The sequence below is a fragment of the Mustela putorius genome, unplaced genomic scaffold, assembly GCF_011764305.1.
Source record: "Mustela putorius furo isolate JIRA1106 unplaced genomic scaffold, ASM1176430v1.1 tig00000580_pilon_pilon_pilon, whole genome shotgun sequence".
NCBI lineage: Eukaryota > Metazoa > Chordata > Mammalia > Carnivora > Mustelidae > Mustela > Mustela putorius.
In genome coordinates this window covers 14,834,702-14,862,222 of record NW_025421423.1, presented here as the reverse complement: position 1 = coordinate 14,862,222, position 27,521 = coordinate 14,834,702, and the positions used below count along the sequence as shown (strand labels likewise).

Below are 27,521 nucleotides of genomic sequence, written 5' to 3'. Positions count from 1 at the left end.
TGGGATCATATTGTATCTGCATTATATTATTTTTAAATGTTAACATTATCTTGGGAACATCTCACCATATACTTGTCTTCAAAAGGATGGCTTTTAGTGACTGCAGTTTTAAATCTTATGTATGTATCATTCATTCCCAATTTGAGAACACTAATGTTGTTTTTAAATTCAAGTATGGACATAAATATATGCTTCCATTTCCACTTCTTTCCATAGAGTAAATTCATGGAAATGGAATTATTTGATATAAGTGTTTCTTTTAGCTATACATCCACAAGCATGATATGAGAATATCCTGTTCATACCAGCCTTATTGTCATTGGATATATTACTACTGATATTGTATTAATACATTTTAACCAATGTGATGGACAAAAGTTGTTTTTACTTAGACTTTAAAAATTATTCATGTTTGGGATGCTTGGGTCGCTCAGTTGGTTGAGCATCTAACTCTTGATTTTGGCATGGCTCATGATCTCAAGGTCATGGGACCAAGCCCTGAATGAGGCTCCATGCTGGGTAAGGGAGTCTGTAAGAGATTCTCTCCCTCTCCCTCTCTGCCCTCCCCACCTCCTTGCACTTGTGTGCCTTGCACACATGCTCTGTCTCTAAGTAATAAAACTTATAAAAAATCCTTCATGTTTACTGGCTATTTGCATATTTTTATGTGTGAAGTGATTCTTTTATGTATTTTTCTATTCTTATATTTTATCTGTGTATGTCAAAGAGATATTTCATACATCTTTAAAACTAACCAGTCCCATCAGTGTTTCCCTTTAAGGTTTCTTTCATTGCTTTTATACTTAGAAAATTCTTCCTTAAATTAGATGAATATTTATTCATATTTTCTTTAAGGTTTTCCTTAAGATTTTGGTATATGTTTAAAAGTAAGGGTTGGGGCGCCTGGGTGGCTCAGTGGTTTGGGCTGCTGCCTTCGGCTCGGGTCATGATCTCAGGGTCCTGGGATCGAGCCCCACATCGGGCTCCCTGCTCCGCAGGAAGCCTGCTTCCCTCTCTCTCTCTCTCTCTCTGCCTGCCTCTCTGCCTACTTGTGATCTCTGTCAAATAAATAAATAAAATCTTTAAAAAAAAAAAAAAGTAAGGGTTAAAAGTATTTTTTTCCAAATGTTTTGGCAGTCATCTCAGTATCACTTATGGAATAGTCTTTCTTCTCTCTACTGATTGGAAAAGCCACTTAGAAAATATGCTAAATCCTTGCCCACATTAGAGTGTGTCTGGATTTTCTATTTTGTTCTATTGATTTTTCTATTATTGTATCATACAGTTCCATTTAATATGTAATTATAACATGTATTAATAGTCTCTTCTTTTTTGTTATTTTTTCCTAGACTCACATTTTTATTCTTCTAGATTTACTTTCAGTAAATCAGTTTTTCAAGTTCCAAAACGGATCTCTTGAGAAATTGAAATGTCATTGTGTTTTTTCACTTTTTTTTTTAACCGTAGTCTTACTAGCCAGGACAATGGTTTATCTTGCCTTTTATTCAACTTTTTAAGTGGTTCTCATTAAAATTTTGTGGTTTCCTGCATATACTCTCTGTACATTTTATTATGTTGATTCCTTGATGTTTGTATACTTGTTACCATTATGAATGAATTTTCCATTAATTTGGGGGGTTTTTATGTATGCCTGAAAATCAGATATTTTACAGTTCTTTCTTATCAGACACGTAGTGAACTCCTTTTTTTGTTTTCATTTAGTTAGCTTGGGTTTTCTAGGTAGAACAATCTTCTGCCAAGTAGACCTCTATTTTCTGTTTCTTTTCATAGTTAACTAGCTAAAATTTTCTTTCTTTGTGACAATTTAACACTTCTTTACAATAAAGGAGAACCGTCTCCTCATATTTGTGTTGGTAATAGAAGAGCTGTAATAAAGTAAGAACACCAGGAAAAGTATAACCTTAAGAATATAAGGAAGTAGCACCTCCTAAAACAACTTTTGTGTATTGACTAAAAACATTGGTTGTGGTGTGATGCTGCCCTCAAGCGGCTCTGTCAAATACGGGTGGTTGGAAAACAAGATCTCATAACTGATAGATGTTTCTTTTCTTGGACTTGCAGAAATACTAGGATGAGCCTGTACGAATGGAAGATGGAGAGAGGGATATAAGTAAATGCTGTTTGGGTTTTTACTATTAACATGACTTCATTAATACTTTCAGAGTGGATGTACAAATGAAGCATCTTTAATTATCTCACCTAAGCCCTGTTTAGATATGGAATTGATTTGCTTGCTCTCTTTGGTATATAAAAGAACTATGCCAGATTTGTCATGGGAAGCTCTTAGCTACAAAATTATCAGGAACTTAGCAGGTTCAGATAAGTAATCTCTCAAGAGGCTTGTTAATGGAACAACTTCTCTTTTGGCATTTCAAGGTGGCACTAGGCAAAGGGGTGTTTCGTGGTTGCTTGTTTAACACCACATATTTATTAAACATATGCATACCAATGGTTGGTCATGGGAGACATCATTCCAGGCTATTCCTCTCTCATGTTATTCTAAATTTACCTAACTGAAAGGTCACTACCCAGAACAAGAAATTGTTGCTCTCTCTTCAATGTAGCTTTTGCTTTGGGGAGTCTGGCTTTCTGAACATTTCTTCATCTGAACTTCTATTTTCCTTTTCTTCTTTCCACTCAGGAACTTATTAAAGAATGGGAGCAGGTTTTATGATCCCTTCCTTGGCTCAGAAACTGTTAAAGCACTGACACAGTTGGCTAAGATTTTAAAGTAACCTGAATATAGTAGGTTGGGGATAGGAGAAATTTATTCCAGCAATTAACTGTTAGCAGTAGTGTTTTCTAATACATAAAATGTATCACACTTCTCAAGTAGATATTTTGCCATGTAACCTTCATTGTAATAAATTTTACAGTGAAAGTTTTATTTCTATTTTACAATAGAAAGTTTTTTTTTGTCATTGCAATGATAGAGTCCAAATGGATCTCATTTATAGGTTTTGTAGACCATCTCTTCCCCTACATCTCAGAGCCTCTAGGGACGAATTAGAGACTTTAAGAGGTAAAATGATGCAGAGAAAAGACTAGGTTCCACAAAAGTCAAATGCTTTTATTTCTTTATGACTTTGCTTAGGCTACCCCTGACTGTTTTCAAACATAAGGCTGCAAGATATTTTCCTCCATTGATTAAACTAATCCTCGTTTAAAAGAAAATGAACATTACAACTCTTTCAGGATATTTGGTTACTAGTCAGGTGTACTAAGTAATAACTAAAATTTATTGAGCTTTTAGCTATATGCTAATCCTATGCTGTATGCTTTATATGCACAATACAATGAAGAACTAAAAAATTAAAGTGTGTGTGAATGTCTGACTACAGTAACTATCTAGATCCCTTTGTATAACTTTTAGATTTTTTTTCTTATTCCTTTATATTTCTTTTTTCAGATTTGTCTATTGATGAAGAAATAATTTTTTTAAATAACTTGATGACCTATAAAAGTCAGCTACCAACTTTGCATACTTTGTTGAGTAGGCTAAAACTATTTTTAGTAAAGGACCCCATTTTAGATTTCAAAGGACAGATCTTCACAGAAGCTAATTTCTTCAGGTACTTAATTGATGTAAATGTTTTTAAAGGAGAAAATACTCTTTGTATGCTCTTAAGTCTAGACATTATCAATAATAAATTATCATTTATTTACATAGATTCCAGTTTTAATCATTGTATTAAATTATTATTTAATTTGATTGGCCACATTTGGTATGTACCTTGCTTTTAGTTAAACACTAATATTTTTTTGTTGTTGTTGTTAAGGGAATGTTTCTCTTTTCAAGAAGATTTGAAGGGTCTAGTGAAAGAAGATTTTTACATGGATAAAGAGAACTTTTGTCAGGAAAAGCTAGAAGATACAGTAGGTTTACATAAAACTATAATAATTGCTTAAAGTAATATTTTTATAAAAGTTAGTAAAGCACACTTATTTTTTTTACTTTTTTTAAATTTAAAGCATACTTTTATAATTTTAGTAATATACATTGACCATCTACTAATGTCAAGTTAAAAAAAAACTTGGTAATGGGTTAAATATATCAATAATGAAGTCAAATTTACTTTAAGATAGTGGTTCTAAACCTTGTCTACACATTGGTATTACTTGGAGAGTTTTAATAAAATACTGAAGCCTGGGTCCTACTCAGATGTATTCTGCTTGAACTGGTCTGTTGTGCAGCCCAGGTATAGTGAATTTAAAAATGTCTCTTAATGATATTAATAAATCTACCTGGTGTAGGACATTAAGTGGTCATATTCTAGTTAAAAATTTGGAAACCAGAGCTAAAAATGTTGATTTTGATTTGTGAGTTATACACAAATTGGACTTAGACTATGTAAGAAAAAGGATCTCATTGAAGTAGTAAGAGTAAAGATGTTCTGAGACTTCATTTTAGATTCTGCCAGTGGTTAATAAAGAACATAGCATCCTTGCATATTAAAGATCAAATGTCTCAAAGGCAACCCCTCTTTTTTAGTATACAGTTCCAAAGCACACAAAATTGTTATTGTAATATTAATATGTAAAGAATTTTAGCAGTTGAGAGTGCAAATAACTTTTTGCAGTTTAACAAACTCAAAAACCTAGGCCCACATAAAATAGATGCATTTACAGAGTTACCTTAAACATTTTTTTTGAGACAAGTGAATATATTGTGAATGTGAAAATATTTCACATTTGGGGTTTTTCTTAAAACATTCAAAGGAGGGGCACCTGGGTGGTTCAGTTGGTTAAGCCTCTGCCTTCGGCTCAGGTCATGATCTCAGAGTCCTGGGATCAAGTCCCGCATCGGGCTCTCTGCTTGGCAGGGAGCCTGCTTCCTCCTCTCTCTCTGCCTGCCTCTTTGACTACTTGTGATCTCTCTCTCTCTGTGTGTCAAATAAATAAAATCTTTAAAAAAAAAATTCAAAGGAGATAGATATAGCTTAGATACAGATAAAGATATCTCAAGGCATTTAAAGAGTCTCCTACAGTTAAAAATTTTAACACACATGGTAAAAAAACAAAAATCACACACATGGTGACAATATTAATTCACTTATTATCCCCTTTTCCCTTGTCCCTCTCTCCCTCACTTATTATTTCTGAGAATTGTGCACATAGAATCTAGTTCTGTAGGAATGAAAGAGAAACATATTTAATGGAGTATAGTGAAGATCCATTCCATTTCATCTACTTTTTTTTTTAAAGATTTTATTTATTTATTTGACAGAGAAAGATCACAAGTAGGCAGAGAGAGAGAGAGAGGGAAGCAGGCTCCCCACTGAGCAGAGAGCCCGATGCGGGACTCCATCCTAGGACCCTGAGATCATGACCTGAGCCGAAGGCAGCGGCTTAACCCACTGAGCCACCCAGGCGCCCCTAATCTACCCTTTTTATTTCTCCCCATTCACCATCTCTCATCTACTGCAGTGATTATTTTTAATTCAGAAGTTTAAAAATTTGTTATTAGCCCAAAAGAAGATATTTCTGCATCGAGGATACTGTACATCACTAGTGTAATCAGTGGCCATAAAGGATGATACTCAGAACATTGCTTGTAATATATTTTTTGGCTATTATGCCTTTTTTTAAAAAAGATTTTATTTATTTGACAGACAGAGATCACAAGTAGGCAGAGAGGCAGGCAGAGAGAGGGGGGAAGCAGGCTCCCCACTGAGCAAAGAGCCTGAAGCAGGGCTCGATCCCAGGACCCTGAGATCATGACCTGAGCGGAAGGCAGAGGCTTTAACCCACTGAGCCACCCAGACACCCCATACCTTTTTTTTTTAAATGTTTTCATAACATTAAAAATTTTGAATGTTTAATTTAAAATTTGATACAACAATTCAACAATTACATATGTTTATGAGTCTAGAAATATTTATCTGGAAAACCTCCCTAAAAGCCTCTTTTACTTATACTATTTCAGCCATCAAGTTTGCCTGAGTGTGAATTCTTAATACCTACAAGCCTCAAACAAGATGTTGATATTCTGTCACTCTCCGAACTAAAGGAATCCTTAAACTTAGTGCCAGAAATAATAAATTATGCAGATGAAAATGAAAAGCTTTTCAAAATAGGTGAGAACAAATTTAAAAATCTATTACTTATGAAATCCACTTAATAATGTTTGTTATAAAAATATATTGATTAATTTTAAAAAATTAAAAAATTTTTAAAAAAATAAAAAATAAATAAATAAATAAAATATATTGATTAAATTGTTTTCTGAACCTCCATATTTTTAAGAACTGCTCTTTAGCTTACATGGTGAAATCTCAGAATTATTGTTGGTGAGACTCTTTTCTCATTGTCTTTCTCTTTATATCTTAATGTATATATATGTATATATAAGTTAATTTACATAACTACAGACTTAAAATGTCTCTGAAATTAACCAGTTCAAGATAATTATACAAATAAAGCTAAATCACATATGACTTTACTAATTTTTTAAAGTTGTTTTCTTATAAGCAATGACAAAGCACTAACAACTTCTATGCTGACTCTCGTTAGATGTGCAGAAAATCAGAATAAGGCGTTGATTCATGGAGTCAGATGACTGGGAGAATCATAACCTAAAATATAGATGCTTCTTTTATCCTAGTTAGATTTAGTAAATATTGTTGAATTCTTTCTAATGACAATTTAACCCCAAATATTTAACTACCCTTTTATAAATTCCAGTTGAAATCATCAAAGATACAGAGGGAGGAGTGAAGGGAGATTTATGATATCCATTGAGAACGGGAACAGACATTACAAAAAAAACTGTTACAGAAGTACTTATGCTGATAGTAGACTTTCTTACTTTTCAGATCTTACTACTAAGCATGGAATTGACATTGAGGATATAAAATGCAGCTCCACAGAGATTTTGGCCATTCAAAAACATTGTGAACCAGAGTACAGTGAACCAGGTAGAAATTTTGGATAGATCATTGAGTTTATCAGCAGTTATCTATATCTGATGTGAAAGTACAGTACATTCACATGTGAGGTCTACTGTGAGACAGTTTTCATGTTTAAAATTTGATTATTGCAATCCAGCTTGTCATTTTTTTTCTCTTATCTGTCTGTTTACATTTGTTACTGTCATTAACTCATTATCCTTCTGGCATCAAAACTGAATGATGTACAGAGTTACAAAACTGAGTAATGTACAGAGTTACAAAGATTGAGGAAGAGAAATGGAAGAAATAGCATTAATATTAAAATCAGAAATCTTATGATATTATAGTTCAGTAAATAAAATTTTCTATTTAATCTCAGTATTAGTAATCTTGTTGACTCTTAAATTTACTTTTGTAAATTTAACTTTTTAATCACCCAAAGCAATCCTATCATTAATGTTACTATTATTATCATACCAGATTTGGACTCTGAATCATCTTTTGTTCCACTTTAATGCAACTTGTGTTGCTTCTTAACATGTTGATGATACTATTATTTAGTTACGTGTATTTTATTTTAGTTGGGGGTGGGGGAAGGTAGGCAAAGAGAGAGAGAGAGATTGAGAATCTTACAGGTTCCAACACCCAGTGTGTGGCCTAATCTCACAACGCTGAGATCATGACCTGAGCCAAAATCAAGAGTCTGACACTTAACCGATTGAGCCAGCCCAGTGCTCCTTTAGATACATTTATAATTGAATCATATTAATCATCTCTTTGGAAGTTTTTTGCTCTATTTTTGAAGTGATAGAAACACACTGACTACTTATGAACAAATGAATTTCAGTTTCTCAAGGCCACCCTGTGTATGAACATAGTAGGTTCATTTAGTATGAACATAAAAATAGTACTGGCTCCTAAGTACATAACAACATAACTTGTCAGAATGGAAAACATTATTAAACATAAAACTCTTAGAATTTATCTCATACAGTGAACAATAAAGTTTAGTTGTTAATATATTTTTTTAAAAGCACCACTGCCACTGTTGAGATAGCATGTGATACATGTGTAATTCCTTATGATGGAAATTTAAAACTGTTATTTTGTATTTTAAGTAACCCAAGTGTCTTTTTATTGAAAATTTTTGTTGTAGCAGAATGATCAACATAATAGTTGCTTACAAAAAGTTCTAAATTATACTTAATTTTATACCATGTTTATGTAATTAATTGTTTTTTAAACTTTTTGTATTCTAGTTGAGTTAGAAATGCCATTAACTCATCTACATCTAACAAACCAACATTCTTCCATGACTTCATTATGTACAGGACTTCAGACATTTCCATTTTCTCCTATTTGTAAAATGTAAGTAAAGATTATAGCTAGAACTCAAGATTATAGCTAGAACTCAGTCCTTTTTTTTTCTTTAAGATTTTATTTATTTATTTATTTGACAGACAGAGATCACAAGTAGGCAGAGAGGCAGGCAGAGACAGAGGGGTAAACAGGCTCCCTGCTGAGCAGAGAGCCCAATGTGGGGCTCGATCCCAGGACCCTGAGATCATGACCTGAGCCGAAGGCAGAGGCTTAACCCACTGAGCCACCCAGGTGCCCCCAGAATAACCAGTCCTTAATCAGATCCCTCCATATAAAGGTAATTTACAAGATACCTCTGTGAAAAAAATGTAAGAGAGGACAGTATCTATAGTAGGCAAATAGAATGTATGAATATATATGTACATACTTTTTAAAATTTCTTGATACTATTTTTAAAATTTAAATCAATTAATTAACATATCATATATTATTAATTTCAGAGATAGAGGTCAGTGATTCATCAGTCTTATATAATATACAGCGCTCATTACATCATGTGCCTTCCTTAATGTTCAGCACCCAGCCATCCCATTCCTTCATGCCCCGCCCCTCCAGCAACACTCAGTTTGTTTCCTATGATTGAAAGTTTCTTGTGGTTAGTCTGTCTCTCTGATTTCATCTTGTTTTATTTTTCCCTTCCCCTATGCTCCTCTGTTTTGTTTTTTAAATTCCACATAGGAGTAAAATCATATGATAATTGTCTTTCTCTGACTGACTTATTTCATTTAGAATAATGCCCTCTAGTTCCATCCATGTCATTGCAAATAAGATTTCAATTTTTTGATGGTTGAGTAGTATTCTATCGTGTATATATATACATCTTCTTTATCTGTTCATCTGTCGGTGGACATCTGGGCTCTTTCCATAGTTTGGCTATTGTGGACATTGCTGCTTTAAACATGGGTGCAGGTGCCCCTTCAGATCACTACAGTTGTATCTTTAGGGTAAATACCCAGTGGTGCAATTGCTGGGTTGTAGGGTAGCTCTATTTTCAACTTTTTAAGGAACCTCCATACTGTTTTCCAGAATGGCTGTACCAGCTTGCATTTCCACCAACAGTGTAGGAGGGTTCCCCTTTCTCCACATCCTTGCCAACATCTGTTGTTATTAATTTTAGCCATTCTAACCAGTGTGAGGTGGTATTTTGTTATGGTTTTGATTTGTATTTCCCTGATGCTGAGTAATGTTGAACATTTTTTCATGTGTCTGTGGCCATTTGTACATCCTTGATTTTGTATTTATAGAATATCTTTAGAAAGACACACAAGAATCAGGTAGCTTCGGTTGTGTCTGGAAGGGACCTGGGTAACCTGGCAATTCGGGAGCTAGTAAGTGATAGAGCCAGGTTCTTTTATATTTTTAGTATTTTGAATGTGAACATATTACCATTAAAAATAGGCAAGTTGAAAGATTGTAAAGATTCTGGCACTAGAATAGTTTGCTTAGGATATTGCCATTGGATACCTGCCAGTGGTACTGCCTCTATTGGCACTCACTGCTACGAAAGATAGTATAGTGTATATTCATTTGCTCAGGCTGCCTTAACAAATACCAGAGACAATGGCTTAAATACCCAATCTATGGTAAATAAATTTAAATTTATTTATTCACAGTCTGGAGACTAGAAGTCTAAGATTAAGATATTAGTGGGATTGGATTCATCATGAGATGTCTTTTCTTGGCTTCATCTTGGGTAGCTGTCTTCCAACTTTTTCTTTTTTCTTTTTTTTTTAAGATTTTATTGGTTTATTTACTTGAGCTTTTTTTTTCCTTTTTAATATTTTATTTATTTGAGAGAGAGACAGTGAGAGAGAACATGAGAGAGGAGAAGGTCAGAGGGAGAAGCAGACTCCCCATGGAGCTGGGAGCCCGATGCGGGACTCAATCCCGGGACTCCGGGATCATGACCTGAGCTGAAGGCAGCCACTTAATCAGCTGAGCCACCCAGGCATCATAACTCTCTGACCAGGAATAGACAAGGATCACAGGGCAGTGTGGATAAGGATCAATAAATAGATTTGTCTATCAAATTACTTTCCTAGGAGTACTAGGGATCATATCCCATCTCTAACAGAAGGCATTCACTGACCTTGTTTACCTTTGTTGATGTGGTATTGGTTTTGGAAAACTAGACATGTAGAACCAAGTATTGATCCACAAATCTGTTCAATACCCGATTGTTGCTGCACAGAGTGGTCTATAATCTCAGAACTGACATTGCAGGGCTGGATCATTGTATTCTAGTTTGAGCCAAAATTGTATAGCTTACTGGCCCAGCATATTTGTCCTCCAGTGGAGTCTGAGATAGCTTGGGTTGCTAACTTCTACCATGTGGCATACATGTAACTTAATGTGTTCTAAGTTAGATTAGTCTGCTGTCTTGGAATTGACACTCTATTCCCCTGCTTTTACACCAGTTACAAAACTAGGAGCATAACCAGTATAGCCTCTTTCTTTCCCCACTGTAGTCCTGAAACTAAATGAGTCCAAAAATAATACATTTCAGGAAAATTACAGGAAAGTCTACAAGTCTCTAATGAATTGTTCCCAGAATGAATGCTGTGGGAGCTGAGTACTGAGTTTTTAGGGTTTTTTGTTTTGTTTTGTTTTTGTTTTTTTAAAGATTATTTATTTATTTGAAAGATAGAAATCACAAGTAGGCAGAGAGGCAGGCAGAGAGAGAGGAGGAAGCAGGCTCCCCACTGAGCAGAGAGCACCATGCAGGACTCAATCCCATGACCCTGAGATCATGACCAGAGCCGAAGGCAGAGGCCTAACCCACTGAGCCACCCAGGTGCCCCTGAGTTTTTAGTTTTTAGCTGTGATCTGTCAAAGGAGAATTCTGTTGTGTATTTGGGAGCAATGGGAACAACTCATCACTAGCTGCTCAGGTTTCTATTAATGATCTCAGGAAGGTATCACAGCACACAATGGAGGAGCCTGGTACTGAAGGCTCCAATTACCTTCATTTTCTTGCAAAGAATAGTGTCATTTGGGGGATAAATCTGTCACATACAAAACTCTGCCATGAACTGGAACTGCCCATATCAGAAATGAACTCTTAAAAATCTCATGGAACAAGTACAGAAACTACTTAAACTTTGCTTAAATACTTTTAGTCCCTTTGCTGAGGTGCAGATGTTTATTCACAGGACCTATACCATCTTTTTTTAGTGCTCTTTTACTCCACATATCTGAATCCATGTGTTAAGGCAGATTGGCAATCAGAAACAGAAACTAGAAGAAATTAGTACAATCTTGAATTTCAATCTAATATTAAAAGCATTTACTTAATTGTCATAAATCCCTGTTAATCACACAAGTTATATATCTACTTATTGTTGTAACTCAACTACATAGATGAAACTTAAGTCTCATCTAGGTTTTATGATTTGCCCAAGTTAGAGCACAAAAGGATTTTTAAAATTAGCCTAAAGTTCTAGACCAAAGTTGTTCTATTTGAAACAACTTAAAGAGGTCATCTCATCACTGCTATTTTCATTAGCGAGAGGTAAATCACTTCCATTTGGTTTATGAATATAAAAACCTTAAAATTCCTATTTTAAAAATGGATTTTCACCTCATCTGTGAATCTAAAAAAGAAAAAAGTGTTAAAAAAACAGAAGGGAAAGATAATGTGTAATGTTACTGTACTCTTAATTTGCTTTTATGTCCCCAATTACTTTTATTTCAGAACACATTTTGGCTGGAAATATATCCAGTTAACAAATATTTTGGGAGCTTACCACATGTCAGACTCTCTTGCTAGACTTTATGGAGCTAAAAAGAAAAGTCTGTGTAGCACCAGACTTTATTTCCACACTGATTACTGAATTGTGAACATATTTTTATTTATAATGAAACAATATATCAAATTCAGACATATCTTCAGAAAGTTCCATTAAGAGTGGGAATATTTATTTACATTATGACCTTCTGTTGGACTTGGCTTGCCTTCCCTTTGCTTTAAAGTAATTGCCTATAATCTGAGCTGTTTGTCAAAGAGATCTTGGTAAGTTTCAAGAATTATCTAGAATCTCAGTTTGTCACTTCATCCTGGATTTTGGATTATGTAAATTGGATAGCTTAGACATAAAACAGCTTTCTGCTGCCCAGGACTGTCAACTCAACTAGCAGTATAATTATATTATAATTAGAGTGCTCACATATGTCCCATATGAGCAGAGAACCAGAATACAATCAATTCTTAACTCGGAGTGAGAGGTTTGGGAGCACAGATTAAGGGGTTTGTGAGTTAATGTTATCTTCCCTACCAAGGCTAGTACCTTCATAGCTACTGATAAGCTGTGATTTACACTAATTGTCATCCATCTTTCTTCCTTTCTCTCCTAGTACTCCTAAACGGGTAAACAGACATACATCACTCATTCACACACCCGTCAAGATTAAAGGACCTGAACTAGACTTTCCCACTAAACTTTCACCTTCTTCCCCCCCCTCCCCCGCCAAAAAAAAACCTTTTACCTTCCTGAAAACGTAGAGCAGGCAGAACATTTTCATAATTCTGGCCCTCAACTAGTAGAGGCTCCAGAATTTGTTTAGAATGGACTTGGGGACAACAATTTTGTAAAAAATTTGTGTTAAAACTACTTTTTTGTATGGAAAGCACAGTAATTTTACTTAAATTATATTTTTAATTTGGGTGGTTTATAGGGTTAGTGCTGGCACACTTCATGGAAGGAAGTGCTAAACCCCTCCTAAGTCAGCCTCCTTTGTCTCCAAGTTTCATTGAGGGAGATAGAGGAGTTAAGGTAGGCAAGCAGGAGCAATTAAGAGCTAACAAATTGTCAAAACTTCCAAAGGGAGGAAAAGTAAGTATATGAAATTTGTTCTATGAAAATCTCTATTTCAGTTTACACATTTATAGAGTATGTTTTTCACTTGCTTTTGAATGTAAAAAAATACTTAGAAAAATAATTTTCTTAAAATAAAATTTTATTACATGATGATGAGCACTGGGTGTTATATGCAACTAATGGATCATTGAACACTACATCAAAAACTAGTACCAGGTGGTGGGTATTATAGAGGGCACGGATTGCATGGAGCACTGGGTGTGGTGAAAAAATAATGAATACCGTTTTTCTGAAAATAAATAAATTTAAAAAAACTAATGATGTACTACTATATATTGGCTAATTGAATTTAAATCTAAAAGAGGAAAAATAAAATTTTATTATACAAAAATGCTCAATATTATTAATATATTAGGCTCTACCTCTTTTTCAGTAGTTTGCTTACTGCTGAAGAATCAGCTAACAAAAACCACATGATGTGGCAGTTAGAAAGCTGCAGAAGCTCACTGAAACCATTTCTGCTTACAGGTAAAGATTACTTGATTTTGAATGCTAAACAAAAAGTAAAGGTAAGAAGATATAGTTAGTAGAAATGTATTGTCAGCTTTATTTTTTTTTTTAGTGTTGTTACTGTCATTATTAAAAAAACACAGATCCAAAATTAGGATTTCAAAATTTTTCATCTTAATTTTGGGTTGAAGCATGTAGTGTAGATAAAAATTTAAGTAGTTATGCTACTTCAGTTCCTCCATACATTATGATTTGTTATTATTAGGTTAAAAGTAATCATGTGGAAAGCTCTGTGCCACAGTATCTAAGATGATAGTCATCATAAAATCTGATCAAATATACCTTCTAGTTTAGGATCGTTATAATAAAATAGAATTTCAAATTTAGTAAATCTTACTTTAATTCCTCAGAATGTTATCAAATTTGTTAATTTAGTAATTATTAAAATGTTCAAACAAAATAATGGTACTATCTCCTAGTATGTGTTAGAATAATTTTAACTTTATGATATTTCCACAGATTAAAATAAGTCCCTATGTGACTTCTATTGCTATAATATTTTGGACTTTTAGTATCTTGAAGACAAAATACTAGCTATATAACTCCAGGTTTCACTTTTTTTCCCCAATGTGTGAAAATCTATTTCATAAGCAATTTTCAGTGTGGTGCTATTTATTGTGTTTTTCATCTCTTTTGCCCTTTGAACTGTTTCTGTTTTCGGTTTGTTATTGTTTTTTAAGTGCCAAGAACTGAAGAGCCCAACAGTCAATATTCAGTTATGGATTTGAAAAAGATATTTTCTATTGAGGAAGAAAGCCTGGTAGTTAATCTTGTGAGCACAGAGTGGTGGGAAAAGGGACAACTGAATCTGAAAGAGGCAGAAGTTTTGGAACATCCAAATATGTATTTGTGTCATGATAACCTATCATCTGATGATACTAAAATGGAGATATTTTTGCCAACAAAAGAGCCTCAGTTAGAATGTAAGTACACAATAGTAAATATCCACTCTATGAATTTTTCAGAATGAGAAAATGTTAGATGCTGATTGAGCATCTAGGTGATTGAGAAAATAAAACTAAATTCCAGCATTCAGTATTAGCCCTGGCTCTGCCAGAATTTATCATTTTGAGCTCCACTAAGCCCCATTCTTTTCCTTGAAAAAAATAAGGAAGTTTGACTTGCTCATCCTGAAGTCCTTTGTTGTCCTAAAATTGTATAGTCTGTTTTTAAATTTCTGGCCATTTTCAATTAATGTGACTTTGTTTCTTTTTATATTGATTAATTGCTAGCGCAGTGTTTATTTACATCAGACTAGACTCAAAGCAGGACTGTTATTCTTTGATCTGACAGGTAAACTCTGCGTGTTCAATAATATCTAGTAAGCTTTCTTTAACAGTAGATAATCTTCCTTTGTTTCTAAAGAATTTACTCAGTTAACATTTTTTAATTATATAATTTAAGGTGGCAGAAATGTCTTTTAAGTATCTTTTGAGTTATTTTGGCTGTTATATATGCCGTTGTAATAAATGGAACATACTTAGTCTGAATTACACCTTTTTGAAGTATATATAGATTGTTTTTATTTTTTTTTATTTTTTTTTTTAAATTTTATTTATTTATCAGAGAGAGAGAGGGGGAGAGAGCAAGCACAGGCAGACAGAATGGCAGGCAGAGGCAGAGGGAGAAGCAGGCTCCCTGCTGAGCAAGGAGCCCGATGCGGGACTCAATCCCAGGACGCAGGGATCATGACCTGAGCCGAAGGCAGCTGCTTAACCAACTGAGCCACCCAGGCGTCCCTATAGATTGTTTTTAAATCAGTTTGTGCAATAGCTTTAGATCTTAAAGTTAAGTTGGGAAAGTTCACTTTTAGTTTATTATAGAGTAAGTAAATATATTTAAAAATGCATTTTAGAAATTATTGTGTATATTGGGAGACTGCTTTAAGGAAATAGGAACTAGAGCAAGAATTGTTGTCACCAAGAGATGTTTCAAAGACAGAAAATGGAGGGCTTTGCTAGAAAGGAAAATAGACTATGTCAAGGAAATGTACACCATTCAATCTATCCTAAAGGCATAGGAGGGTACTCAGGGTAGAAGAAGAGTTTTATTTTTTTTTAAGATTTATTTATTCATTTATTTGACAGACCGAGATCAGAAGTAGACAGAGAGGCAGGAAGAGACAGAAGAGGAAGCAGGCTCTCCACCAAGCGGAGAGCCTGACGTGGGGCTCGATCCCAGGACCCTGGGATCAAGACGTGAGCCAAAGGAAAATATATACACATATATATTAGCTTTATTGAAATACAATTCATATACCATACAATTATCCATTTAAGTATGCCATTCAGTGGTTTTAGTGTATTCACAGAGTTGTAATCAGCACCACAATCAATTTTAGAACATTTTTCTCATCCCCCAGAAGAAATCCTGTACCCATTGGCAGTCACTCCCCATTTTTCCCTATTTTCCCAGCTGTGGAACCACTAATCTATCTTCTGTCTCTATAGATTTGTTGACTCTGGATGTTTCATGTAAATGGAATCATACAATATGTGGTCTTTTGTGATTGGCTTCTTTCATTTAGAATGTTGTTAAGATTCATCCATGTTATAGCATGTACATATCTTATGTATTGTTTAAATATTTTTTAAATATTTTGTCAAATTTTAAATTGGCTTTCTTTTTAAATATTAAGCTACAAGAGTTCTCTGGATATATACAGTCCTTTTTCAAGTGTATATATTGCAAGTATATTCTGTTGTTCTGTGGATTGCTTGGTACCTAAGATTTTGACCTTTAGACTTAATTGCAAGCCTGTTAGCAATAGGGCTTTTCTGGAATTCTTTCTTTGCTTGGTAACCTAGCTCCAAGATTAAGAATAAGAGGTGCTGAATTTTTGCACTTTTTTTTTTTTTTTTTTTTTAAAGATTTTATTTGTTTATTTGACAGAGAGAGACAGAGAGGTCACAAGTAGGCAGAGAGGCAGGCAGAGAGAGAGAGAGAGAGAGAAGCAGGCTCCCCGCCAAGGAGAGAGCCCGATGTGGGGCTCGATCCCAGGACCCTGGGATCATGACCTGGGCCGAAGGCAGAGGCTTAACCCACTGAGCCACCCAGGCGCCCCTGAATTTTTGCACTTTTTAAAAAATTTATTTTATTCAGGCCAAAATTGATTTTCAAAGCAAGAGACAAAGTACTTCTAAGGATCAAATATATTAATAAGAACTTACAAATAAAAGTTATTTTAATACCCTAGTAAAAACACTCATTTATGCATGAAAGTCATTTAGTTATTTTTATTTTCTGTTTTCAGCATGGCTAGAGCAAAAAAGTTGTTCTTCACCTACTGTACTTATTAATGAGACATCTACAAATGATCATTTATTACCTCCACAAAAGATTTCATCTCTGGCAGAAGTATCAGATCTGTGTTTTTCTGATGACAATTTATCTGTTAAACAACCAACAAAAGAAGAAAAACCAAAGAATGATCTAGAACTAGTTGATAGAATAAGCCAAAATAAAGAAAATGAAGATTACTTAGAACTTGACTGCACAGTACCATCTGTTGAACCATCTTCCTCTCCAAAAATTGATAAAGCACCTTTTAAGCATGGTAAAAAATGGGAGAACGATTTGGACCTTTTGAGTGACTTTATTACACTGCGAAATAAATATAAGACTTGTATGTCAAAGACTGAAGTCACAGGCAGTAAAGAAAATGATGGTGGGTAATTTAGTAATATTTTGGCATAGATATAATAGCTTTAAGGACTAAATGTATAATTTACTAGAGAAGGTAAAATTTAAAGATCTTTTGAACAGAATATATTCTTTTTCAAAGTCAAACAAAATGACATTCATTCATGATACTTATTGCGTATGGAGATAGATGTGGCTATTTAGGTATGGATGTAGATACGTATTTTCCAAAAAATTTATAAGTGCTTTTGAACTTGTAAGAAAAGCCACTATTTGTAAAACTTGCTTTCTGCAACTTGGCCACACAGAGTCAGTATTTCTAACTTTTATTGATCATTCTGCCATTCTTTTTTCTCTTTTAGCTGACAGTTCTCAGTATTACATTTTAATGTGTACTTAAAAACACTTTGCCCATTTGATTGCTTATTACTCTTTTAAATTTACTGAAGAGTTCTGTGTAAGTTCTAATTATTTTACGTTCACTGTTTATGACCATGTCAAAGGTAGTATGTGTCGTATCATTTTATTTCTGGTAAAGAAACAATAAGTATTTTCACCATGTATTTAAACTCATATGTTAAAATCTTTTAAGATGGTATTGTGTTTTTTAAATTACTAGAATATATTTGACATATGTTACCCAGAAGAATTAAGTACAAAAATATTTATGTGTGAGAATTACAGCATAGTTAGGTCTTATGGTCTCATATATTATTAACATTCAATTCTGCTGTTTAGTTAGTAAGCCCACTTGACTCTCAAACTAAGTTCCTTCCTCCAGCTTAAACTTTATTAGTAAAAGAGGTAATATTTTGGTATATATTTTACTTCTTGCCTTATTTTATAGTTAATTCAGAGGCAAGAAAGAATGTTACAACTTACTGGGCCCCCTCAAAAACTCTAGTAATTCATATAATTTAATCCTAGCTATTCCAGTTATTTATAGTTAATTAAAAGCAAACTTGAAAATAATAGCATAATCTAGTTTAGGATATTTTACTCCATTGATTTTCACCATGTATTTAAAACTCATATGTTAAAATCTTTTAAGATGGTATTGTAATTTTAAAATTACCCTGTAATTGTATTATTAACAGATAACATTACTATCTAGTTAATATAAGTAACTATAAATAGTTATATATATGTTTTTATATATGTTATACATATAACTTATATATACATTAACATATAAAACTATAAATAGTGTGTGTGTGTGTATATATATATATATATATATATATATATATAGTACTCTACAATACTCTATAATACCTAGGAAAGAAGGAAGAAAAGTGACATTTGTTGAATGTTGTATGCCAGGCACTAAAATACATATTAGAGATAAAGATGATACCATTGCTAACCTCGAGAAGCTTGCAATATAGTAGAGTAGGGTTATAGAAAAATTCCTGAGAGCTGAAAGGTGAGTGGTTAAGAATTGACCTAATTAAGAAAGGACAGAGCCAGGGAGGACTTGGGGCATAGGAGAGAATTAGTAGCAGAAGGAGGGGGTATGTAGAAAGTCATAGAGAAATGATATTGAGCTCTTTGTGCATTTTGGGTATCAGGAACTGTACTTGGTGTTTAATCTTTATAACAATATTAAAAATAAGTATATTTATCTATATATTACATATGGGGACACTGAAGCTAGTGTCAGAACTGAGATTGAAACAGTGATTCAATGTCAAGATTCTTTTTGCTGTTGCCATTCAGCACTGTGTTATATCTGTCGACCTGAATAGTTGTTCAATTTAATCCTGATGTGTTTCAAGGAAAAGCTTTAACATTGTGATAGTATTACATGGAAGCATTTTAAGTAAAACAATGTTTAAGTTTCCCTGAATAATGCGAATTAACATTTTTATTAGGATTTCAAGATAAAGAACATTGTTTGACTCTTCAGGAAGAAAGTCCTCCTGTTTGTACTAATAAAGCTCTAGAGAAAATAAATCAGGAAAGGATAGTGGATAATGTCATTGAAATTCAAGCATCAGGTATGCTGTATGCTTTTATGCTGTATGTTTTTAAAGTGCATTCTAAGTAAGTAAATTTGAAAGCCCTTTCCTGAGTGTGAATCAGGCCATACTTGTTTCAGATGTTTCTTCCTTCCATTCCTACTTTTAAGATATTCCCACACCTGAACACCCCATTCACTGCCTCTTCTTCTTTCCATTTCCCTACTTCAGTCCACTCACTGTTATTTCTTTCTTCATTTAAATTGCTGCTTCCCTACATTCTTCAGACAACAGCAAACTGCCGCTGCTGCGACACTTCTGCCCAGTCAGAAGAATGAACTGCAGAGGCTTACTCCCTCTGTTCTCTTACCCACCATCAGGGTGATGTTAAAGAAGCTATTATTGTTTCCTATACTGATTAATATTTTTGCCTCTGATGTGAAGAATATTCCTTGACTCCTAAAGAATAGTCTGCTTAAGAACATCATGATTATTATTAAAATCAATAAGGAAATATGACACTAGTTTCTAGTATCCTTTCAATTTTTTGGTTCAGTTTTATGACCTTTAGATGATAATGCAAATCTTAAAGTATTGCTTTTCTAGTGAAAACTAGAAACAATTTGTCATTGTGGTAACTTTGTTCAGCTTAAGGTTGTAAGCTAATTGTGGAGGGAAAAGAAAAAAAATGTAATTCTTTTTATATGGCTCCTCATGCTTGCCATGCCAAACTAGTTACTGAATACACATTTAATAGGCAGAATAATCATTAAATTCTGCAAATTTTACAGAAGGTTTTTGTTTTATTTTGTTGTTATAAGTTTATTTAGAATAAATACCCTAAATGAACCTCTATACAGTCTCATGATTTTTAACTCAGAAAATAATTTGGAAGTAGTTCAGTTTTCCATCAAGTGACATGTTTAATTGGTTTGTCAAAAGGAGCATGCCATCCTTTTTTTTTTTTTTTTTAATTTACTTGACAGAGATCACAAGCATGCAGAGAGGCAGGCAGAGAGAGAGAGGAGGAAACAGGCTCCCCACAGAGGAGAGAGCCCGATGTGGGGCTCGATCCCAGGACTCTGGGATCATGACCCGAGCCAAAGGCAGAGGCTTTAACCCACGGAGCCACCCAGGCGCCCCCCCCTCCGCTTTTTCTTTTTTTTTAAGATTGTATTTATTTGAGTGAGAGAGAATGAGAGAGAGCATGAGAAGGAGAGGGTCAGAAGGAGAAGCAGACTCTCTGCTGAGCAGGGAGCTTGATGCAGGACTTGATCCTGAGACTTCAGGATCCTGACCTGAGCCAAAGGCAGTTGCTTAACCAACTGAGCCACCCAGGTGTCCAGCATGCCACCCTTATAAAACACTATCTTTAATGCTTTTATTTTCACAGATAGCCAGTGCCAAGCATTCTGTCTCCTAGAAGCAGCAGCTACTCCTATTTTAAAAAAACTTGTATGCCTCTGTACTCTCCCTGCCGCTAATTGGACATTTGCCACTGTCATTTTTGACCAAACAAGATTCCTCCTAAAGGAACAAGAAAAAGTAATAAGTGATGCTATTCAGCAAGGTGAGTACAAATAAAATCATGTTATTTAAAAGGATAAAAACATATGGGTTATTGTATCAAATGAGTAAAAATTGAATATAGAAGGTATAGAAGTTAGTCATGGATGAAGGCATCACTTTAATTCAGAATATGACACTATAAACTAATACTGGAGGGTGAGCTAAGTAAGAGAAAAAGGTAACAAATACCATCTGGCATTGCTTCTCAGTAATGCTTCTAATTGACATATATTACTTGACAGATTCCTATTGCAAAAACTAAATTAACTCTATATTATGAACATCTGAACCACCTGTTCCCTCCTAAGGTAGGGGGGAGGTTAAAAAATAGATTAATTAAAGTCAATCCTGGACTTTTCTTCTGGCCAAGAATGGAGTTTTCAGGAAAAAAAAGAAAAGACAAAGGCAAAATACATGAAACCAGTTTTTAAGACCCTAGACATCAGGCAGTGAAGAACAGTGATTTCTGAGATATGGGAAACAAGTAAGATGAGCCCTACTATTGCCCTAGCTTACTCCCTTGAAAAAGTCACCAGACCATAGCACAAGAACAGATAGTAGGAACAGAACCCAGTGGATATTCTGTGTTGAAGCAACAGAACTGACTCTGATCTTGATCTCAGGGTCCTGGAATTGAGCCCAGGGTCCAGCTCTGCAGTTAGCTGGGAGTCGCTTGAGGGTTCCCCCTCACCCTCTCCTGTGGTCCCTCCATGCCACACTGTCTTTCTGTCTTTCTTTCTTAAATAAATAAATCTTTAAAAAATAAAATGAAATACTGAAAGAAAAAAATCCTAGTGTAGAACTAGGCAAACATACATTATGAAAGCAAAGGTGAGGGGCACCTAGGTGGCTCAGTTGGTTAAGCCTCTGCCTTCAGCTGAGGTCATGATCTCAGGGTTCTGGGATCAACTCCTGAGCAGGGAGCCTGCTTCCCCCTCTATCTGCCTGCCTCTCTGCCTACTTGTGATCCCTCTGTGTCAAATAAATAAATTAAATCTTAAAAAAAAAAAAAGCAAAGGTGAAATAAAGATGTTTCACACATACAAAAACTAAAAGAATTCATCAGCTGCAAATCTGCACTCTAAGAGATGTTCAAGAAATACTCTCCTAAAGAAGAAAAATGATACCAAATCTGGTTTCTCACCCTGTTCACATCCCTTCCAGGTCATCTTGTTTCCACAAGTCCTTATAGGGGCTGGATATACTACTCATAAATGGTTCTCCTGTTGCCTCTTGGTTCCCAGTGACTACTTCATATTTGCCTTGATCTTTATTGATTGATTAGATAAGCACTTTTCAAACTTTTTAGCAGAACTTTTTATACAAATAAATATTTCATGGGATCCCACTATATAAAACAGAAAAGTAGAGCTTTTCTGGTTGAATTGGGGCAGTGGCCTAGATTCATCTTTTTGGTTTCACTTTTGCACACAGTAAAATCCAATCTATCATCTTCAAAAACCTATAAAACTACATGGAACACATTTAAGTAGACAATTGGCCTGTTCCTGTGAATACATCTCTTGCTCAAGTCATATCTTTGGACAGTCATTATTCCCAGGTATCTCTGCCTCCATTTCAAGGTATTGCTTTATGTTAGGATTACCTAGCTTTATCTTCACCAGTTGGCAAGTTACAAGTTTAATTTTCTTCTTGTTTTATAACTGGGAATTACTGATCTTTTTTCTTACCAAAAGCGGGAAAGCAACAAGAGTATGAACACTAAGGTTAGTCATATGGGTTTGAATCCCAGCTCCCCCATTTATTCACATGTTGGCCTTGGACAGTTACTAAGCCTTGTTCGGACTGTTTTCTCATCCAAAAAATGAGGTTCACAATAAACTTGTCTGACACACCTAATAAAGAATGTTAGATATTATTGTTAAGCATTCTGATACCTATTCTGAAATTCTGATGTGTATCTTATGTTTTTAAATATGTTTCTGCTTGCTTAGGTACAAATGATGAAAAAGAAGTGACGTTCAAGCATGCTGCTCTCTTACATCTTCTGGTAACAATTAGAGATGTCCTTTTAACATGTAGCTTGGACACAGCATTGGGTTAGTGGGGAAAATTTTTATTTCCCCTTTTCTTCCTATTGAAATATTTCATCTGAAATAACTTACTTTTCTGAAAAAGATGCACCTTATAAGAAATTATGTAGCCTTTTATACTTGCACATTAAACTTCATATACATTTTGACATAATTATAATAGAATATTATGTTTTATTCTGCCTGTATTCTTTAAAAGAAACAATTTGTAATAAATATCATCACTTAGGAAAATAGGTTTAGGATTCTCTAATTTAGGCCTGAATTACAGAGTCATAATGCCTTAAACAGATTTGATTGTATAATCATTGTCATATACTGCTTTTTAATGTAAGATATTTTGCCATGTACATTTTAGGTCTTCATTGAATGTGGCTTTGAATCTTTGCTATATATACTATACGTATATATAGTTATATATAATATAATATATGTTACATACATATATAATAATATATATAATATATATACGATAACCAAATTATTAATAGTAGATATTTTGTAATTTCTTTTTTTAGTTTTTTCTGTAAATTAGGATATGAATTACTGGAGGAATAAAAATCAAGCTATTTTGAATACATTGGAAAATTTAAAGATTTTAGAAATTTTTTCTAAACTATTAAAATCAGGGGCGCCTGGGTGGCTCAGTGGATTAAGCCGCTGCCTTTGGCTCAGGTCATGATCTCTGTCCTGGGACTGAGCCCCGCATCGGGCTCTTTGCTCAGCAGGGAGCCTGCTTCTCTCTCTCTCTCTGCCTGACTCTCTGCCTACTTGTGAGCTCTCTCTCTGTGTCAAATAAATAAATAAAATCTTTTAAAAAATAAAAAAAATAAAAAGTAAACTATCAAAATCATTTAAATATCTCTCTCAATACCCTACTGCTTGAGACTCCTTATTGCAGGATTATTTAGACTTGTTTAGTAATGGTATACTTATAGAATTGTTTTATAGTTTAGAATTTCTAGAACTTACTTGAAATATAAAGTGAAAATAATTTTACTATGATCTGTGACCCAGAGGTTTTGTTTTATCTGTGACCCAGACAAGTATTTTCTAATCCAAGGTTTTGGTAAGTACTGAGCAGCAGTGAATTACAACTGTACTCCCTCAGCAGCACTGGGAGTTATAATATTTGGCCAAGTATCATATTAGTATTATCTGGCCAAGTATTAAAACTGAATTACAGTTATTTTTGGAAAGCCCAATGTGGTGCTTTTCCTCTAATTAAACCATTTGGGTGTTGATGCTGGATTTGGTTGTTTTATCTCCATCCCCAGACAAGTATGGATTGGGGACTCTCACCCTAGTTTACAGTACCTGAAATTGGTGTAAAGGTGTAGTTTTACTTGCCCCTCTGTTTAGTCACCTGTCTTCATTATACTTTTCAGCTTCCATAAAAGATCATCAGTTCTTTCAAAAGCTAGGCTGATTGTTAAAGCATAACATAAGGCAGAATGTCAGAATCTAGATAGAGTATCTGAGCTCCCAGTGCTGTAAAGAGAGTGCAATTTTGACTCACTATTGCTCAATACTTATTAGTATTAGAGAGCTAGAATTGGAGAAGTAATATTTATGGAGGATTACTTGAGATATATTCATGTTTAAGTACTTTGTACTTTCACAATCTACTCCAGGATTAGGTGAGACCATTAAGAACTATGTACTTCAGCTGAATTATTTTTGTTCCTTAAAGGAATACTTTCACCAAATCAAACTTGAGAATTGCTGTTTGGCTACCTTGAGGAATACTATGAAAGTAAAATCCTTGTTGGAAAACAAACCAAGCCATAAGGAATAACCTAGCCAGCTTGGACATTTTTAGTGGAGAGCTGTCTCACTCCTCTAAACCTCTCAAAATCAGTGAGTTAGATTGTCCTCTTTTTTCTTTTTCTCTGCCTAGTGGCAGAGAAAGAAAGATCCATGGGGGTTTGGCTGTCTGCCCGCTGCCTTCCAGAATTCTGTATTTTTCTCCCAGCTTCTGGTTTTCTACCTCTCCCAAGCTAGGAAGTTAATGAGTTTCAAGACTAAGGGTATAAAGTTTCACTCCCGAGGTTAAACCCAGAAATAAATTCAGTATTGTGTAATGGGTATTAGAGCAGCAATATGTACTAATGGCACAAAGGATCAAGACTGTTACCCTTAAAGCTGAATATTTGTTTAAAAACAAGTAGGAGTTTGCCAAGAAAAGAAAGGATGAAAGGGTATTATAGGCAGAATTGAGAGCCCAGAAGAATGACCCAGTGGGTGTGCTGCATGTAGTTAAATCGAAGAGAATAAGGTAGAAAGGAATAGGAACTAAGCCTGAAGACATAACAAAGAAACAAATCATGAATAGCCTTTTAGGCTGCACAAAAGAGTTCAGACCTTATCCTATAGATGATAGTGAGCCATTGAAACTGGATGCTACTGGCTTGGACTTCTCTTTCAGAAGATGAGGTCTAGAGAAGCAGGAAGAGCTTTTAGGCAGAAATCCCTGAGAAAGAGTCTAGATTTACTGAATATGAACTTTCAGGGATTGGTCTCAGCATTCTGTTAGAAACTGCTTTAGTGAGTCTGAATTTAGGCTCTGCTCTTTTAGCAGCTCTATAAATGAATTATGCATAAGTACCATGGATTATATCCCAGGAGTTTATAGACTAATGAGATTGTCATATATATACATAAGAAATCAAGTACAAAAACTCTATAGATAAAATACCAAGAAAATTCCAATGAAGTGATATTTCCATAGGACTTGCATGTAAGTGTAGACCAAGCCAGAAGGCAGGAAAAGATGGGGTATATTCAGAGGATATATAGAGTATGTCATTACGTAGCTTAGAAGAAGACATTTGGTATTATTTTTCAGCTCACTCAGTTTTAAGGTTTTCATTAGTCAATATGTTTGATCAAAATCGGAAAAAGATTAAGGGAAATTTAAACTCTGTTATGACGCATGGCTTTTCTCAAAGAACAAAAAGATATGCCTTCGCACATTCCCCCTACTTTTGTTTTTAACAGGATATTTGTCAAATGCAAAAGATATCTACAAAAATATTTTAGGCTCCTATTTAGATGACATTTGCAGACAGCTGGAGATTGTACAGTTTATTAGGGAAAAAAAGCCTGAAACCAACCACAAGATACAAGAACTACAATGTCAGATACTAAGTTGGATGCAAAGTGGGCAACAGATTAAGGTAAGTGCTGGAATAAAGCAGATGACAGTAATCAGCGTAAACAAGAATTGAATGTCAGATAAAATTTTGCATTTAACTCTGAAATTATGAAATAATCTAGACTATTTCTAGAGAAACCCTTGGTAGCTTTCTCCTTAAGTAAGTTAACAAAACAGAATTGGACCCAGAAAAAGGATGATTTGCATCACTGTTCATGTATCTTGAATTTAAAAATACTTTCATGGGTGCCTGGGTGGCTCAGTGGGTTAAGCCACTGCCTTCGGCTCGGGTCATGATCTCAGGGTCCTGGGATCGAGTCCCGCATCGGGCTCTCTGCTCAGCGGGGAGCCTGCTTCCTCCTCTCTCTCTCTGTCTGCCTCTCTGCCTACTTGTCATCTCTCTCTGTCAAATAAATAAATAAAATCTTTAAAAAATAAAAAAATAAAAATACTTTCATTTTTATTATATGCAGTTTTCTATGAATTGGTTCTCCAGATCTCAGAACTGTTGTCTGGTATGTCTAAATTCATGAACATATACCAAATAACAGAACTACAATAATTAATTTTAGATATTGAGCCAGAAGCTTATCTTATGTGATTCTATTAAGAAAGCATTAACTTGTGTTTTGGATCATATTGGAAATTTTCGTCCACCCTACCTCAAGCATATGAAGGTTTCATTGATAAAGACTTACGAGGAAAGACTTTCTTAAATATTTTCAAGCTGAAAAACATTTCAAATGCTTTATGCTAAATCTGGATAAATTTGGCCTTTTTCTTCCTTTTTTTTCTTTGTCCCTCCTGTGTCTTTGTCTCCAGCTCTGTGGTTACTTAGATAACTGCTTGTCATTAAAATAAAGTAAAATAATCAGTAAGAAATTTTAAAATTATAATTTATTTGTTGTACTCTCCCCGCACTCAACCAAAAACAAAAACAAAAACAAAAAAACCTATAATGATAACTAGGAAAGTATAGCAATAAATCATTGTTTTTTTCCCACTAGTTCAAACTTGTTTGGGTTGAATTTAACACAAACAATGCTGGTAAAAACAATTTATGTATACAGTCACCCTAATGGGAGTACATGAATGCTAAGAATGCTACTCCAGAATATTTTCCTAATTGATATTTGATCTTACCAGAATTTATTCCTTTGCGTTTAAGCACTGATATCTTTTACAGCACAAATATTTACTTGGTAATCTTTTTATCAATAGTTTCATGTAACCATTGAAGCTTGTTATTTTATCACAGTAGCAAAACTATGAAAAAGAATAATTATTCAGATATATATGAAATTCTTGTTTTTGATCAGGTGCTGATTATAATAAGAATGGACTCAGATGGTGAAAAACATTTACTCATTAAAATCCTTAACAAAATGGAAGGTAGGGAGTTTTAAATTATGCCTCATTTGATAACAGATGTTTGAAACATATGAAAATGTAGTGATCTA

The 27,521-nt window shown here is 34.3% G+C and overlaps 1 protein-coding gene across 1 annotated transcript in view; it reads left to right on the top strand.

The window, feature by feature from the left end:
* The window catches only part of SHOC1 (shortage in chiasmata 1), a 68,175-nt gene that overhangs the window by 10,753 nt on the left and 29,901 nt on the right, over positions 1-27,521 (top strand). Inside the window, exons 3-16 of the mRNA XM_045081705.1 lie at positions 3,431-3,593; positions 3,801-3,897; positions 5,147-5,184; positions 5,968-6,098; positions 6,837-6,938; positions 8,171-8,279; positions 13,542-13,636; positions 14,359-14,601; positions 16,932-17,345; positions 19,195-19,320; positions 20,675-20,851; positions 22,806-22,910; positions 25,905-26,083; positions 27,381-27,453. Of these exons, the coding sequence (XP_044937640.1) occupies positions 3,431-3,593; positions 3,801-3,897; positions 5,147-5,184; positions 5,968-6,098; positions 6,837-6,938; positions 8,171-8,279; positions 13,542-13,636; positions 14,359-14,601; positions 16,932-17,345; positions 19,195-19,320; positions 20,675-20,851; positions 22,806-22,910; positions 25,905-26,083; positions 27,381-27,453 (2,052 nt within the window). The remainder of the gene's footprint in view (positions 1-3,430; positions 3,594-3,800; positions 3,898-5,146; positions 5,185-5,967; positions 6,099-6,836; positions 6,939-8,170; positions 8,280-13,541; positions 13,637-14,358; positions 14,602-16,931; positions 17,346-19,194; positions 19,321-20,674; positions 20,852-22,805; positions 22,911-25,904; positions 26,084-27,380; positions 27,454-27,521) is intronic.